The sequence below is a fragment of the Arachis hypogaea genome, chromosome 8 (genome assembly GCF_003086295.3).
Source record: "Arachis hypogaea cultivar Tifrunner chromosome 8, arahy.Tifrunner.gnm2.J5K5, whole genome shotgun sequence".
NCBI classification, from domain to species: Eukaryota; Viridiplantae; Streptophyta; class Magnoliopsida; order Fabales; family Fabaceae; genus Arachis; species Arachis hypogaea.
Genome location: NC_092043.1, coordinates 48,083,047 through 48,100,784, shown reverse-complemented (window position 1 = coordinate 48,100,784; position 17,738 = coordinate 48,083,047). Strand labels below are relative to the sequence as shown.

General features: G+C 29.2%; 2 protein-coding genes across 4 annotated transcripts; one reads left to right on the top strand and one right to left on the bottom strand.

Moving 5' to 3' along the window:
- Nucleotides 1-4,089: 4,089 nt before the first annotated feature.
- On the top strand, nt 4,090-7,963 carry LOC112707974 (filament-like plant protein 3). Of its 3 annotated transcripts, none has more exons than XM_025760041.3 (5): nt 4,131-4,738; nt 4,883-4,988; nt 5,207-5,384; nt 5,486-7,032; nt 7,452-7,963. In XM_025760041.3, the coding sequence occupies exons 2-5, from the start codon at nt 4,890-4,892 to the stop codon at nt 7,800-7,802; spliced, it is 2,175 nt and encodes a 724-aa protein (XP_025615826.1). In that variant the 5' UTR covers nt 4,131-4,738; nt 4,883-4,889; the 3' UTR covers nt 7,803-7,963. The 3 variants fall into 3 exon arrangements, with proteins under 3 accessions (XP_025615825.1, XP_025615826.1, XP_072057657.1); XM_072201556.1 differs by having other exon boundaries at nt 4,134-4,460; XM_025760040.3 differs by having other exon boundaries at nt 4,090-4,988.
- A 2,827-nt stretch (nt 7,964-10,790) lies between these two features.
- LOC112707973 (fatty acid amide hydrolase) lies at nt 10,791-15,856 on the bottom strand. Its single transcript, XM_025760038.3, has 20 exons — nt 15,416-15,856; nt 15,004-15,113; nt 14,858-14,918; nt 14,594-14,772; nt 14,387-14,516; nt 14,219-14,296; nt 13,997-14,144; nt 13,798-13,910; nt 13,332-13,407; nt 13,180-13,251; nt 13,025-13,076; nt 12,839-12,910; nt 12,641-12,721; nt 12,443-12,543; nt 12,269-12,361; nt 11,935-12,003; nt 11,782-11,846; nt 11,630-11,691; nt 11,392-11,487; nt 10,791-11,251 (listed from the first exon to the last, which is right to left on the bottom strand). Exons 1-20 carry the CDS (start codon nt 15,513-15,515, stop codon nt 11,198-11,200), a joined length of 1,812 nt encoding a protein of 603 aa, XP_025615823.1. The 5' UTR covers nt 15,516-15,856; the 3' UTR covers nt 10,791-11,197.
- Between the last annotated feature and the right edge of the window lie 1,882 nt (nt 15,857-17,738).

The window sequence follows — 17,738 nt, the reverse complement described above, 5'->3', positions numbered from 1 at the left end:
GTTGATGACGACGATAACGAGAGAGAAAAATTACGAAAAAGAAGAAGAAGAGACACGGATAAAGTAGAAGAAGAGACACGAAGAGGAAGAGGAAGAGGAAGAGGAAGAAGAAGAGGAAGAGGAAACACGGAGAAAGAAGAAGAAGAAAAAGAGGCACACAAAAAAAGTGAAAACAGCGTGAGTATAAATGATTTGTATAAAAAAGTGCTTGTATGTGGAGAATAATTCCTTCTAATAATAACTTGCTATATGGCAAATTATTATAAAAATAAATATTTATATAAAATCATAATTAATTAAATAATTAAATTATGATTAATTTATTAATAAATATAATAGTTATTTAAACAATAATTAATTAAATAATTTAATTATCTATTGAAAAAATTAAATAACTTAATCATGTTTAATTAATATAAATAATTATATTAAATAATATTTATATTGTTATATTAAATTATAATTAATTAAATTTATTTACATAAAAAATAAATTTAATTTTTATACTTTACAAAAAAATTTAACTATATTATTTTATATTAAGTAATTTTTTAAATTAGTATAATCTCGAATTATATATTGTGTATTATTTTTATATATGATTTTTTTAAATATTAATATTTTTAACAGTAAATTATTTTTAAATTTATAAATTTAAAAAATATTATTATAAAAAATAGTAATTATATTAAATTTAATTACTTTAATTAATTAATTAAATAGTACTACAATAGAGACTAAAGTTAGTTCCTCCTAATGAAAAAAAAGAGAAATTTTTTAAGTTTTTAGGCTACGTTTGGTAGTGTTTACCAAGAGACAAAGACACTAAGACATAAATTTAGAAGACATAGAGACAAAATATATATGTACATATTTTATGTTTGGCAAAATAAATATACAAGACAAAAAAAAATACTAAAAAGTCAATACCCTCATCATTTATCTTCACAACCACCACCTAAATTTTTCATCTATCGCCACCTATTTTTCTCATCTATCACTATTGATGATAAAAAATAAATAATTCAAATATTAAAAAATTTCAATAATTTTAACAACCAAATCATCCATAAATCATCCATTAATAACAGTAAAAATTTTACTTAATAATCAATTCAACAACTCTTAATTTTTTTTTAAAAAAAAGAAAAAACTAAAACAAATATGACAGAAGAGTGTGTAGAGAGTAAACGGAAGAGAGGTGGCAATGGCGAACTCGAAGAGACAAAGGGAGAGAGGAGGTTGTGGCGGATTTGAAGACAATGAATAGAGAGAGGCAACAGTGACAGACTCGAAGAGGGAGAGGAAAAAAGACAAATCTGGAAACAACAACGGCAGAAGGCAACGACGACAATGATGAAATAGCCATAGAACAAAGAAAAAGAGAAAGAAAAAGATTGAAGAAAGAGAGCACCAGTTGTTTGGGTAGCAGAAAGGAAGGAAAAGAAGTGAGTATAGTGGTAATTTGGGTGAGAAGGAGAAAAGGAAGAGAAGATCTGACGGAAGTGATTTAGAATGATGGCAGGAAGAGAGGCGAAAAATAGAAAAAAAAATAAGAAAAATGTCTTTTTGATGCCAAAAAGAGGAAAAAGATCTGAAAAGGTATAATTGAAAAATAAATATAAAGAAGATTATGTCTATGTCTAAAGTTTGTGTTCCACGATTCCACCTCCTACTGCAATACACAAATTTTATATATTTGTGTGTTTCTGTGTCTATTTGTATCCATATAAAATTTATGTCTCAACAAATAAACAATGAACATGTACTATTGTGTTTATATCTCTATGTATGTGTCTTGTTAACTAAGCGTGCATTTGGTTGGTGTCCATGTATACCAAAGAGATAGATACGGTGGTACATGTCCATCGTTTGTTTGTTAAGTCACAAATTTTTAATGGACACGGTGACACACAAATGTACATGAAATACATGTTTTTACTTTTTAGTGTCTCTCACTCGAGTAGAGACATTGAGACACAATTGATTAGACACAAAATTTTACATTTCTATCCCTTTTTTTTTTTGAAATACCAATTATGTTCCTTGACCCTAACCCCCTTTTTTTCCATTATCTTCTTCATTCTGAGTTTCTAACTCCAGAAAGCCAGAAACCTTTCAACACCCTTTCTTTCTCTTCCCTTCTTCTTCCTCCATCCTCCTCCTTCTTCTATTGTTGTGTCCCTCCTTCATCCATCCTCCCTCCTTCATCTTCTTCTGCCACTACCTTCTTCCTTCCATCACTCTTTTTTCTACCACCGTCACTGCCTCCACTCTTTGCTACTCATCCAGATCTATTGCCTACCACTACAACAGTCGCAGCGCCGTCGCCATGCAGTTCTCACATAACAGCAAAATCGCAGTGGCGTCACCGTCTAGTCGTAACGAGATAGTCGTGACATTTTGTTAATTATTTGTAAATGATGATGATGAATCTGATATTCGTATTAATGATGGTTATAGATGATGGTGGTAATTGTAGATGTTGATAATAGTGGTGATAATGGTATTACTGTTGAAGGTAAATTTGTTATGTTGATGTAAATGTAAATTAATGTATTGTTGTGTATATTGTTACTAAACACAATAAAAAAATTTGTGTATATCTATGTCTATATATTATTATGTCTTTATGTCTTTGTTTATTATTCTATATTTTTGTTATCAAACAGAGTTTAAATATTATTTTATTTATTATTTATGACGTAAAAATTGACGTAAAATTATTTTTGTAATAAATAGATTATAAATAAAAATTGAGATGAATTTTTTATTGAAAATAGTCTAAAAAGACCATATCATTTAAGAACTATGACATCCTTTCTGTTTGGTCGTGGATTTCTCTCTCTTCATATAACGATTCTAGTACCTCCTCTATATATTATTATTGCACCTTGCTATTCCAATGCAGCGAAATTCATCACTTTCCCCTGTCTCATATATAAATTCCTGTTTCAAATAAATTTTCGGTACCTAATAACTAGTTATATATAAGGTGAGTGAATTGGTGGTTGAGACTTGAGATTTCATTAAATGCCGCCGCCATAAGCATAATAAACTAACTATAGCAAAGAGAGTACACCCAACACAACACACCACACCACAATTATCGCACCATAACACCACAACAACAAAATGACAAAAACAGAAACCACCGCAAAGTAAAAAAAAAAAAAAGTGATATTTCATGAATTTGTTTGAACTTTTATGTAGTTTTTTTTTTTCATCCGAAAAATAACAAAAATTTAATTCTAAATTTTTTAATTATAAAAAATCTGACAGTCATGATATTATTTTTTTTTAATTTAAAACTGATAGTAAATAGTTATACCTATAATATAATCTCACTTAAATTTAACATTGAAACAAAGTAAACAAATAGAAAAAAAAGATAAATAAATTTTTAATTTTTTAATTCGAAAACACATTAATTATTAGTTAATTAAAAATATAAAAATATTTATAATTTTTTAAAATAAGAAATATTTAAATTTTTTCATTCAAATTATATAGAGACAAATCGATTCTTTAAAAAAATTTAAATATTTTATATTTTTAATTAATCTGAAAATTTATTTATTTTTCTGATAAAAAGTAAGACTTAGTTTTTGTTTACTCGAAACAAGAAATTTTTTTAATATTGTATTATTAGGTGTGAAATCATTTATGATGAACTAAATTATGTATTAAACACTGTTATGACCATTTACAAAACGTTATTGACGTTTTGTGTTTTACAATTAAAATAATATTTTTTAACAAAATATTAGTTATGTTTTGTTTTTTTATAATTAAAATTTTTTTATTACAAAATGACGTTTTGTAGTACTATCACAATGATTTAAAATAGTAAAATGATTAAATATTTTTCATATTAAAATTATTCATATATAAAAATTGGACTTTATTAGATAAACAATAATTTTTGTGAACAATGTAAACAATAAATTTTAAAATTGGTTTAATAAAGTAAAAACACACTACATCTTAAATTACCCACCTAAATTTTTATATTAGGATAACTATCTGCACACTTAATAAATTGAACATTAAACATATTTATTATTCACTTTGTTTAATATTTTAATTGTCAACCTATACTTTTAGTAAAAAATTTAGCCCGAAACAATAGTGGTGAGTGAACTTTCTTCCTTTCATTTTGTTTTCTGTGGAGACCACCAGTTTCTGAGAATCATCATCCACTTTTTGCTGTGTGTCACTCACAACAAACCTTGATCTTCATGGTCCTACTACTCTTAATTCTCTCTCCACAATCACACACAATGATCAACCTTAACCTTCTTACTTTCTAGATAGATAACACTGCTTCTCTCTCAAACTCTCAGCCATGATGTTTAATTTCCTATTACTGTTTCAGATCTCTCACACATGTAGATTCTCAATTTTGCATAGATAAGCCCTTCTCTCTCTTCCTCTCTCTTCCATGGCGTGAATTTGGGGTGTGTTTGGTAGTGTAAATAGCAAGATTTGTTTGTTAGTTATAGAGTCTTTTGAGGGTTAAGGAATAGTCTCTTTCTATTTCACAAGTACTTTTCAAAAGGGTCTTGCAAAGTTTCCATCTTTTTTTTTTAATTCATTCTGAATTGACCATTGATCCATATAGAGATAAACTCCTTTTAAAAATGGAGGTAGATGGGAATTTGAACTGGAACGTGTATTCTAAGCAAAGACTCATAACAAACTTGTATCTTCTTTTCAAGTTACTTCTCCTTAAACAGTTAGTTCCCACTTTCATCTTTGCTTACATAATTTGCCAAACCAATCAACTCTTCAATTGATTTTGCCCCCTGCATAATAAGAGTTTTGAATTTTTGTGACATTCATGGTGTTGTGATACAATTAAGGGCCTTGGTTTGCACAGATTGTAGATGGACAGAAGGAGTTGGCTATGGCGAAAGAAAAGTCCCGGCGAAACAGAGAGCTCTGGATCACAATCGCCTCATTTGGAACGATTCTCTGATGATCAGGTACTACCTTTTCAGTTGTGTGCTATCATTGTGTGATTATATAGTTGGTGTAGTTAGTTTTGTAGCATTTTCAGGCTTTAACACTGAATAGTATAGAACAATATTCTTATTGCAAAAGGGTAGTTGAATTAAGAATGCTACAAGTACAAGATCATAATGGAGTAGTAGTAATAGTAGTAGTTCTTCTTTTTGTAACCTTGTTCTCTTCTGACTTAAAGGTATATGGCACACAAATGAATCAATCAGCAGAAGTCATGTCTAAGGTTGAGCCAAATGAAGAAGAAATATCTGATGTGAAGATTCTAACAGAAAGATTATCTTCTGCTCTCTTAGAGATTAGTACAAAAGAAGAATTGGTACAGCAACATGCCAAAGTTGCTGAAGAAGCTGTCTCGGGTATTTGTTTGTTCTCATTGTCTATCAAGAAATTATAATTCTCCCTATTTTGGAAAATCTAAAATGACTATTAAGATGTGCTGCTTTCTGATTTTCTTTAGGGTGGGAGAAAGCAGAAAATCAATTGTCAAGTTTGAAGAAACAACTTGATGATGCAAAGCAGAATAACTCGGTTCTTGAAGACCGAGTTAGTCACCTTGATGGAGCACTCAAGGAGTGTATGAGGCAGCTTAGACAAGCTAGAGAAGATCAAGAGAAGAAGAAGATCCATGAAGTTGCTCCTTACGGAGGGGAATCCGAGAAGTCTGAGATTGAGACTCAACTTCAGCAGAGGCTTGAGGATGTGGAGGAAGAAAATTCAACTCTTAAAGCCGAGCTTCATTCTCGGCTCGAAGAACTAGAACTCAGATTAACTGAGAGGGATTTGAGTACACAAGCTGCTGAAGCAGCAAGCAAACAACATTTGGAGAGTATAAAGAAGGTTGCTAAGCTTGAAGCTGAGTGCCGAAGACTTAAGGCCATAGCTCGAAAAAACTTATCTGCCAATGATCAAAGGTCTATGACTGCTTCTTCAATCTATGTAGAGTCTTTAACAGATAGCACTTCAGATAGTGGAGAGAGACTAATGGCAGTTGAAACCGACATGCGCAAATTAGGTGCTTGGGAAACAAACGAACATGAGCCGAGCCATTCTGATTCGTGGGCTATAATTGCAGAAGTTGAGCAGTTAAAAAACTCTGCTGGAAAGAATCTTATGGTACCTTCAACTGAGATCAATTTGATGGATGATTTCCTTGAAATGGAAAGGCTAGCTGCAATGCCAGATACAGAAAGTGGAAGTGGTTTTATTGTTGTAGGACATTCGTCGAACCGGCCTAATGTTGAGCATAGTTCAATGAAATCTGGGGTGGAAGCATTGGTTCAAAAGAATGCTGAATTGGAAAAGAAGCTAGAGATAGTGGAATCACATAAGCTTGAGTTAGAGACAAGTTTAATTGAGTGCCAGAAGCAGCTCGTGGTGTCGGAGAATCGAATAAAGGAAGCAGAGTTGAAGGTAGAAGAGCTTCAAACTCAGTTAGACCTTGTGAAAAAATCACATGAAGAAGCATGTGAAGAACTAAAAGCAAGCCAAGAGAAGAATGAGATGGCTGAGTCAAAACTAAAGGTTGCTGAAACTGAGGTGCAAGAATTGATTTCAAAAATAAATTCATTGGATGGAGAGATTGAAAAGGAGAGAGCTTTATCTGCTGAGAATTTGGCCAAGCATGAAAAGTTGGTGGAAGAGATTGAAAAAGAGAGAGCTTTGTCTGCTGAGAATTTGTCCAAGTATGAGAAACTGGAGGATGAGATTGAAAAAGAAAGAGCTTTGTCTGCTGAGAATTTGGCCAAGTATGAGAAATTGGAGGAAGAGATTGTAAAAGAGAGAGCTTTGTCTGCTGAGAATTTGTCCAAGTATGAGAAATTAGAGGAAGAGATTGAAAAGGAGAGAGCAATGTCTGAAAAAGAGAGAGCTTTGTCTATGGAGAATTTGGCTAAGTGTGAGAAGTTGGAGAAAGAGATATTGATTATGAAGTATGAAGGTGGACTCAATCGAGACGCCGAGATACCGCACGGCGAAGGTGTTAGCAGTGAGATACAGTTAAGACAGGTAAGTTTCTAGTTTACACAATATTGGAACTCAATAATTTAAGCCTTTTTTTTATGCAGAACATATTGTTTTCTATGATGAATACTGTTGGTTGAAAGCTAAATTTTTAGACTAGATAGAAATTTGAGACTTCAAAAGTTAATGATACTTGCACATATATTTTTGAGATGAGAATTAAGATAGTTATGTTAGTGAAAAAAAGGAACTTGGCTTGTAGCATAAGAAGATTCAAGTTTGGAGTATTGTAGCATTTTCTCTCCTTATATACCGAGTTGACACACACTCTTTTACCATTAGATAGGCCTTGCACCCTGTCTAATGGTAGAGACATGTGTGTCGGCTCGCTCGATCTAGAATGAGAAATAAGCATACAAAAACATTTCTCTTTATATTTGGAATCTTTCTTTTTGTTGTTGCAGGAGAAGGAGCTTGCATTGGCAGCTAGTAGATTTTCTGAGTGCAGGAAAACAATTGAATCACTTGGACAACAATTAAAGTCCCTTGCAACATTAGAAGATTTTCTTGTTGATTCAGATAAGCCTATGGACTTGGCTTGTGAAGCTGTCACACCAAATAAGGGTGTTGAGAAGTTGAAATTACATAATAATAATAACAACAACAAAATCAGTGATTTGAGTTTGCCCAAAAGAGATTCTGAACAATCAGTTTCAGTAATTAGTAGTCAATCTGTTAATAATGTGAAAAATCTCAGTAGTTTTGGTAGGTTCCACCCAAGAAGTAAGAGTGTCAGCAAAAGAGGAACTCATTAACTAAGAATGGTGGAGAAAAAAGAAAAACATAAGGTTGAGTTGTAATTTGTAAATGATGTTTAATAATTATTCAATATGTATGTATAAACAATATATGTATACACAATATATATACACCAAAGTTATATATTTTTACATATAAGAAAAAAGCATTTCTTGTATAGTAGAAGTGTAATTATTCAAATTATATATTATACATGAATTCCATATTTGAGCTTTTTTTCTTACACATTTGAGCTTCCTTTATTACTTCATCATTTCAACAATTAATAAGATAACTATTAGACTATTTGCTTATTTGAGTGTCATTAAATTGATAAAAAAATATCTTTTTTGATGAAAAAAATCTTTTTTTAAGTATTTGGCAAATTTCTAATAGTAAAAATAAAAATACTAGAAAAATTTAAAAAATATTTTTTTGAGAAACTATAATTTATATCTTTTTTTTAAATTCTTAAAAAAAATTTACATAATAAATAAATAAAAAATATTTTTATATTATTATACTCAAATATAATTAATAAATAAATTTTTTTATATAAAATATTTAAATATAAAAATATTTTTATTTTCTTAAAAAATCTTTTAAAAAAATAACTATTTTTTTTTAAAAGTTCATCCAAATGGTCTCATATTAGCCGAGGGAATTTATTTCGATCATAAAAGGGTTAGTAGATCATTTGTTATTAGGGAATTTCTATGATGCTGATAGCAAAAATAAGCATGTGATGATGTTCTTATGTGTCCCTCTAAAATATAACACGTGGCTATTGATCTTACTCATTATTACGGTCTTACGGAACACGGAGTAGTTAGTAGGTTATGTTCCCATTTCTTGTTTAAAAGATAGTCACTCATTCTTTATAGGTTAATCATGTGATTAACTAAATGAAATATTTGGACCATATTAAAAATTTAATAAGAAGTTGTAGTGGTAACAAAAAAATTAATATAAAAATCATGTATTGTACCAAAAATATATTACAAAAATTTGCTTTATTATTTGTTGACGTATATAGTAGAATATAATTATAAAAAATTTCGAATCTTATTATTAGCTATATATCTATATGTAAGATAGAATTGGTTGGTAATATTTATTTAATTAACTAAATAATAATAAAGGGTTTTTTTTGTTTAACAATGACTGAACTGCATGGTATATAATATATAAATAAATTACACACATGAATATGAATATAATCATAAGTAGGAAAAAAATTGTAGTGTTAGAAAAATGTTATTTATATATTAGAATAATATAATAAACAATTATAATAAAAAAGTTAAATTTAGGGTTTAAAAAAAAAGTCTCTGTTCAAGAATAAAATTAGAATATTATATTTAATTTATTCATATTTTTTTGGTGACTTAATTTATTCAGATTTGAATTTAAATATATGTCTTTTCATTTATGTAGATTATTTAATATTAGCTATTTTTAAATGTGTTTGTTATTCAGTTGTAATTATTTCTTTTACATAATAATAAAAAATAAATATAAAAAATAAATTTTTAAATAGTTAATATTAATTATTTTATTATAAAATTATTTTTTAACTCTTGTTTTAAGGAGGATACAAAGTTTATACTTATAATTTAAGATTTATAATTTAAATTTTAGAATTTAAAATTTAGAATAAAATATATTTGTGTCTTTGAAATTTGTCAAAAATTTTAAAAATACCTCTAAATTTTATTTTATTTTAATATACATCAAATATACTCCTTACAACTAAATTTTTAAAAATTTTAGGACTAATCCATCAATAATATATAATAACTATGTCTGATTTATTTATGTTAAAAGTTCTTCTTGTAAAATTGTTGCTGAATTGATCTTTTAAGTTTTTTGACAAATTAATCATCAGTGATATATTTGATGTAAATCGAAAAATTCTGAAACAAAATAAAATAGTATAATTTTAAAAGGTTTAGCAAATTTTAAGGACAAAAAATATACTTTACTTTAAAATTTAAAATTTAATATTTAATATTTTAAATAAAAAATATTTTTTGGCTAAAAAATGGATTCCCTAATTTAACTCAATAATAACTTAGTTAATATTAACGAATTATAACTCAAATGATATAATTTCTCCATACTAAGATAGAAGTTATAGATTTGAATTTCACTTCTAAGTTCTAATTTTTTTTGGAAAAAAAAAAACTTAGTTAATTGAGGTAGTTAGTATTTAATAAATATTATCAATCAATTTTGTCTTATATATATACTCTATATGTATTTAATAAAATTCAAATTTTTCCACAATTATATTCCAATATATGCTAGCCTCATTTATCAAATAATAAAGTAAGCTTTTGTAACTTTTTTTAGTACACTACATAAATTTTATATTCATTTTCTTGTTTAACTAATAGCTCAAATACCTCATTTAATTAAACATATAATTATACTTAATAACTAACTGCAAGAAATGAGACTTTCTTTCAAACAAAGAACGAAAACTTAGTTCACCAGTTACTCAGTAACAATCAATGAGATCAATAGCCACGCGTTGCATTTCTATAGTGACACACAAAAATATCATCACATGCTTATTTTTGCTATTAGCACCATAGAAGTTCCTTGTTATTATGGCGTGTTGTGATTTCGTCACTACAAACCTTGAAATAAAAAATTTGGTCTTTTGCAAGTGCTTTATGTCTTGGTAATTACAGTGGTTTGATGAATGAAACAACTTGATTTGATGGCCCAACATTCAAAGTTATTGTCATAACTCATATCATACGCACTAAGGTTTAAAATCCCCCTTCCAACCCAAAAAAAATTGTGGTTTAAAATGAAAAGAAAATTAAGTAATAATCATCTTTTTTTTTTTTTTTGTATTTGCCTCTTAAAGTAACACTTATATGATTGATTAATAAATTTATGTAGAATTAAGATAGAAAAAAATGTTTGACCAAAAAAACAAAGATAGAAAAAAATGTATATAAAATGACATCATTAAAACGAAAGCGAAAATATCCAATACAGAATCAAAATTATAATATGATACATGTTTATAATTAAAATTTTACAAATGCGGTAGACATATATAACTTAGCATGACAAAGCTGTTATTATGCTTAATTCAATCTTAATAAACCTCCTTATGTATTTATTATTATTATTTTTATTTTTAGGCCACAGAATATGTGAAGAGAAAGGTACATATAAATACCAAGAAGAAGAAAAAGGGTTAGAAACTTTTAGTTTCTCTTCACATGGAATAGATGATTGATTCCCTTTTACATAAATAACATGGACAACAATAGAAACAATATGAAACAAAGGGAAAAAGAATCTCCATAGGACATACAAGAAGACAACAAGGCTCCCCTTTTGCTTGGAAAAACAGTTGTTTCTTCTGATATTCCTTCCCTTTTATTTATTATCTTCTAAGCAAATCATAGTATTGCCCTGGCTTTTTGTACAAGCAGATGGCCTGATATCATCACAACAATCATCAAATCTATTAAATTAGATTATATTTCATATACTACAACATATATATATATATATATATATATATATATATATATATATATATATATATATGAACAATCCTCTTAAAAGAAAGTTTACCTGCATAGCAAATGCCAAGTGGATCAATGTTGCTTCAGAGTAAGGCCTTCCAATAAACTGAAGACCAATAGGTAACCCCAATTTATCATATCCAACCTATGAAATGTGATTCACAAATGTACATAACATAGCATACAGTTAGGCCAATATCACCTAAAGTATTGAAATTTAAGTTGTTACACATTCAAGAAGAAGTACCCTATGCTATGTGACTTAGTAAAGGAGAATATAATCATACCGGAACAGTGACTGCTGGAAATCCAAGAAAGTTTCCAGCTATGGAATAACGAACAAGTGCAGCTGATGATATTTGAGTGCTTAGTAGTTAGTACTATTTATATGTAACATGCAGGGCTTAAATGTCATTTAACAAATGAATTTCTTATGTACCTCCATTGATGTAATCAAGTTCACCAGTCTTGAGGGCATCATCTTGAATTGAATATGCAGTCACACTGTGACAAACACACACAAATGTGTTACTAAGTTATGATTTATGAACAAACTGCTATGCATTGTGAAGTTTGAGAAAGATATTCAAACCCTGTTGTTGGTGACACAATCACATCAGCCTCAGCAAATATTTTCATGTGAAGTTGCAATTGCCGGTTCCTGTTCATGTTGGCCAAAATGTTTTAGTCTCATTTTGAATCTGTCGCTTTTAAATCGCGACAGCATGATTGTGGATTTTCTTATGTTTATACTGAGAAATCAATCTGATCCATAAAATGAGTTTTTCAAGGACTAGATTACTGTCCTGCTAAATCTTTGAAGGAGTTTGAACATTAAGTGTTTCACTTAATTATAAGTTCACTTCCATTACCCTAAATTTCTGAGCTTGATCACTTAGTTACAAGAGAAACTAGCCATGTCTTACCTGATCCTTTGAGCATTAAGATACTCCAAGCTGCTGAAGGAGCTATAGATGCTTAGTGCTACCCTTGCATCCCCTCCAAATTCTGCAATATTCCTTTTTAGGTAGTAATTTGGTGGTGTCAGCAATCATATTCACTCAATATAAGGAAGGCGAAGAGTTTATAAGATTGCATACTTTTCTCTCAAGGAACCAAGTGAAGCAGAGCATTCGGATCCAATTGTCGTGTAATGTGCGAGGCGCATCACTTCTATCTCTGGTATGGTGACATCTAGAGTCTTGTATGTTTGAAAATGAAAATTTTAGCTGTCTATGCTGTTTTCCAACAGGTTCTTTCAAAATCACCCAACATTCAAAAGCATTGTTTTGAAGTACCTTCCAATTATAATGATTCTGGAGTTTGAGCAAAGCTTGGGAGCAACATAATTTGACATCATCACTGCAATCATCAAACCACTAATTGATGGAATTAGTGGTCATAATGAACATAAATAATGTTAGAACAAAATATTTTTTTTCTAAACATAGGAATGAATAATGTATATGTTTTAAGCAAAAAAAAAAAGTTCCAACCTTTCCATATTTTGCCAACTTTATGCCTGATAAAGACTTTGTCATGCTCAGCAGTGGGAGGTTTATCTTGGACTGAAGTATTACACAATGGTTTGAAAAATTCAGAGAGATTAAAGAAGAGAATCAATTTAGAAAAGGCCAATCAATTATCAAAATCATTAGAGATTAGGCAAGACAAGTTCTTACTGGTGTACCGGACGGCTTATCGGATGGAATTTCACCACTGATAGCTGCATAACTACAAACAGTAGAGCACAAGAATCATTAAAACCTATGATAAAACATGGAAAATAAAAATTTTCAAACAAATTAAAATAATAATCACAGAAACCATTACTAACACAATCATTGCATCCTCAACTGTGCCTGCTAGTATCCCAACCATGCCAACTGTCCAGTTTAGAGGTAGAACTCTGAATGTAGCAGTAAGATTAGTCCTCTAAATCAATACAATCCTTTCAGTAACACATGATAACACAAGATGGATACACACCCGGCATGAGGTATGCGAGCAAAAGTCGGTTTCAGACCAACAACACCACAAAGAGCTGCTGGCATCCTTACAGATCCTGAACAAGTGTAAAGTAAACTATCATAGTAATTCACCAAATTTTGGTTTAATATGTACTATAACAAACTATCCATTCACAAAGAGATAAGAATTACTTAATAAATTCATATGTATCACTTTGGAGTGAAGCAGATACTAGGTAGGATAACCACAACTAAGCCTTATCCCACTAAATGGAATCAGTAACATAAAGCAAAGATGGCCCAATGCCCTATCAAAGCTCATATCCATGCTACTAGTCAATAATGAATCCTAGTTTCTTTGGTCTTCCATGCTATATTTACATTATAAATCTCTATAGTTTCATTCAAATTTTAGTTAAGTTCTTATAATTTGGAGATTTGCAATCAAGTTCCTATATTATACAAAAAAATCTTCAATCAAGTACCTCCACCATCAACCCCAAGGGCAACAGGGCACAATCCTGCAGAAACCACAGCAGCAGAACCACTTGAAGAACCTCCTGCAATCTTATTCTTATCATAAGGGTTCCTAGCAGGCCTACATAGAACCAAATACACAAAACATGTTCCTGTCACCAACCAATTCAGTTTAAAAATTTCAACAAACACATGGTGTGCACTTACCCATAATGTGGATTAATCCCACTAGTTCCAGATCCAAGTTCATGCATATTAGTCTTCCCAACAATGATTGCGCCGCATAATCTCAGACGCTTAATGCAGCAAGCATCGTCTTCACATGGCCTTTCTTTGTGCAGCCACTTTGTTCCCCCTTATAAAAACACCATCTTTTAGATGCTTAAGTAACAAAACCTTGAGAGAAAATATCATAACACTTTTTTATACCTGTTGTTGGATATGGCAAACAATCTATTTCATCTTTTATAGCAACAGGTACTCCATCTAACACAGATATAGCTTCCCCTGAAAAGTATATAGTATGCATCAAAATCATTAAAATTGCACAAATTATATACTACTTAGTACTATTACCAAGTTGAAATTCTAAAATACCTGCTTTATGCCTAAGAGTTGATTCATTTGCTTGTCTCAATATATCATCAGTGTTGTAGTCAATAAAGAATCCCATTTGGAGTGGAGGTTTCACAGATTCATTAACGGCAACTATAAATTTTTCAGCAACCTATTCATTTAAAGTGATCAAAATGACAGTGACAGATAAAAGAAATCGAATCGAGTATATAGCGAAAGACGAAATACCATTGATGGTGTTGTGTTTCCTGAGCTATAGGCTTTGTAATAATCCATTATTGTCCATCTACTGAAAGAATTTTGTTGTTCTTCAGAAGAAGATTTAGGCAAACAATCAATTGCAAGTTGAACTTTCTCTGGTGGAGATGAAATTGAATCTATGCATTTCACTTCTTTCTCTTTCCTATCTGTAAGATCATAATTGAAATCAGAAAAATCCTTTCAACAACTTCAAGAAATGAAACTAAATTCAGTACAAATAAAGTAACAAACCTTCAAAATCATGTAAAGGAACAAAGAGAGGTGACTCTTGTAAATCCACATTTGTAACAAGCTGAACAAAATTAAGGAAAAGATTAAGAACAAAAGCATGCTATTATTGTAATAAATGATGATGGAGGAAAGAGGAAAGAACATACATCATGAATGAGATTGTTTCCTTTCAATATGTACAATAGCAAGGTCCCAAGTATGGGACATTCCAAGATAGCAATGAAAATCTTGATCAAAATCCCAGTCATTCGTGGCGCTGCGAATCGAAAACAAGATCAAGGCTTACTTACAACCCAAGATTCTGACTTTTTCATCCATCATTGCAAAAATTCGATACAAAAACATACCGAGTTTTCAAAGTGACAGATAATCAGAAACAGAAGAAGTGAAAAATAGCAAAAATTTAAATCACTTTCTTTCTATCTGTCACTGTCACTCAATTTAACATTAACAGATAAAAAGGAACAGAGTTTAAGTAACAGTTAAGAAACAGAACCAAATTGGTAACAACAACTAACAAGAATTCAATGAAATTTTTGAAGAGCAATGACTGAAAACCTTTGACATTGGCTTGGAGATAGTGTTCAGTGCTATAAGGACCCAAGTCCACATCTTTCACTGCCTTGTAAACAGTTCCTTTAGCTTTGAACAACCCCATTATTGTTAGTTACAAGAACAAGAATGAAGGAGGAGTGAACACTGAACAATGAACAATGAAATTGTTACAAGAAGAGTAATAGGCGGAGATTGCAAGAGGAAGAAAGAAGAAGAAGAAGAATGAAATGGTTGGAATGTGATTCTTAGTTTCTTATTCTTAACAATATATTGGAATTTTTTCCTAACTGTCATGGTTTGATTAAATAGAAGGATCCAAAGAAAGATAACTACTAAGTGATGGTGTTCTTGAAAAGGGTGTAGAATTTAGAATTTTACATTGCAAGTGAAAAACAAAAAATCAAAGGGTGGTTATGACATGTAAGTAGTGACTTGTTTAATTTTAACTTATTGTAATGATTTTGTCTCTTTAATGACTCAAAAGGTTTGGTTTGTGTGTGTTTGGTTTGGAGAGAAAAATGCTTATTTTTTCAAAAAGTAATATCTATTTTAGGATATCTTTTATTTGTAATAATCATTTTAAGATTTACTAAAAAAGGAATTTTGTCAAAACAATGTACCCATTTTTCTTCTTCTAGAATTATGTAATTTAAAAAAAATTAATGTGTGTTAATTAATATACTTAAAGTTAAAAATGAGTATATAAGACTCACTTATACTAAAATAGGTATTTTGTACTTTTTTTTTAATTATGTTATATATACACAAAAAATTAGTTATCATACATATAGAAATATATATTTGACATCTTATAAAAAATATTATATTATTATAAAAATTGATTGTATTTTGATTATTAATGTATATTAAAAAATATTTAAAAAATAATAGTACAAATTTTGTATGTTTCTATAAGTATATTATATTATATGCTTAAAATTTGGTGTTTAATTTACTAAATAAAATTAAAAGTTAATATTTAATTTAAATAATATGAAAATAAATAATTTAAAATATTACAAATTTATCTTTAAAAAAATTAAATAAATTTGACACCAAAATAATTTGTCACCAGAAAATTGACATTTCTAAAATTATAAAATTTATGTAAAAAATAATATTATATCTTTGGACAAATTTTCCCACATAAAAAACAAAGTTAAAGATAGGTAATAAACGGGATCAAGATCTTAAATCTTAACATTTAAGTATTGTTTACTTACTATATAGAATAACCATGAAACCTAGCACAAGTAATAATTTTGAACTGTTTAGGCAGGCGACCCTACTAAGTAGAATTGAAGAATGATTTCTTTTCCAAAATGATAGTGTTTTCATAATTCACATATAGGAGCTGTTTTCTTTTGATTTCATGAATTTATGTAAGGCCTAACATTTACTATATAGCTCCAACCAAATGACCAATCACTATTGAATGTGAGAATGGAATCAGAGGCTGCCTTTCAAATTCCAATACCAAAAATTAAAAAAATTAAAAAAAGTTCATATCATGAGTTTTCCTTTCATTTAAATTAATGATATTATAATTTTTTTATCAGTAATTTGACTAATTCAATCTTACTTACATGGAGCATCACTAAGAAGGTAAAAAGTAAAAACATTTCAACAAGACCCTTTTTTAGAAAAAAAAAAGAAAAAAAAACCACTTTAAGATCTCAATTAAAAAATTAAAGTAATTATCACCTTAATCAATTATATATTGAAATTTGAATATATATCTTTTTAACTCCTTAATCAGTTTTCTCAGTGAATTTCAAAAAGAGTGCCACTAGCCACTAGGATGTGTCTATAGAAAAATTTAGTACCCTAAAAAAAAAAAAAATCTAATAGTACAAATCTTTCCTTTACCAACTTTTAGGTAAATTTTTTGGATATCTAGGACTAGAAGACAGAATCTGTTATATCATCGTTTTTCTAAATTGCTGCATTCTCATTGGTAAAGTTTTGATTGCATTTGCAGAAAGGTTGAAAGTGCTGCCAATTTAAGAGTAGTGCATGCTCTTCTTCTGGTTCTTTTTGTTCATAACTCTCTTTATTTTATTGTTGTTTATGAGAAAATTTATTGGGTATTTTTAAAATATATTTAATGTATATTTAGTAAATTTTTAAATTAATCATTATTTATTTTATTTATTTCTTACCTTTTATATTTTATTTTATCTTATAATACCTGTCAATTTTCATTTTTTATGGTATTATTGTTAAATTAGTAATTATTCAAATATATAAAAGTGTTTCAAATTATTCAACTATCATTTTCTACATTGATTAAAGATTTTTATTATTGATTTTTTATATTACTCTT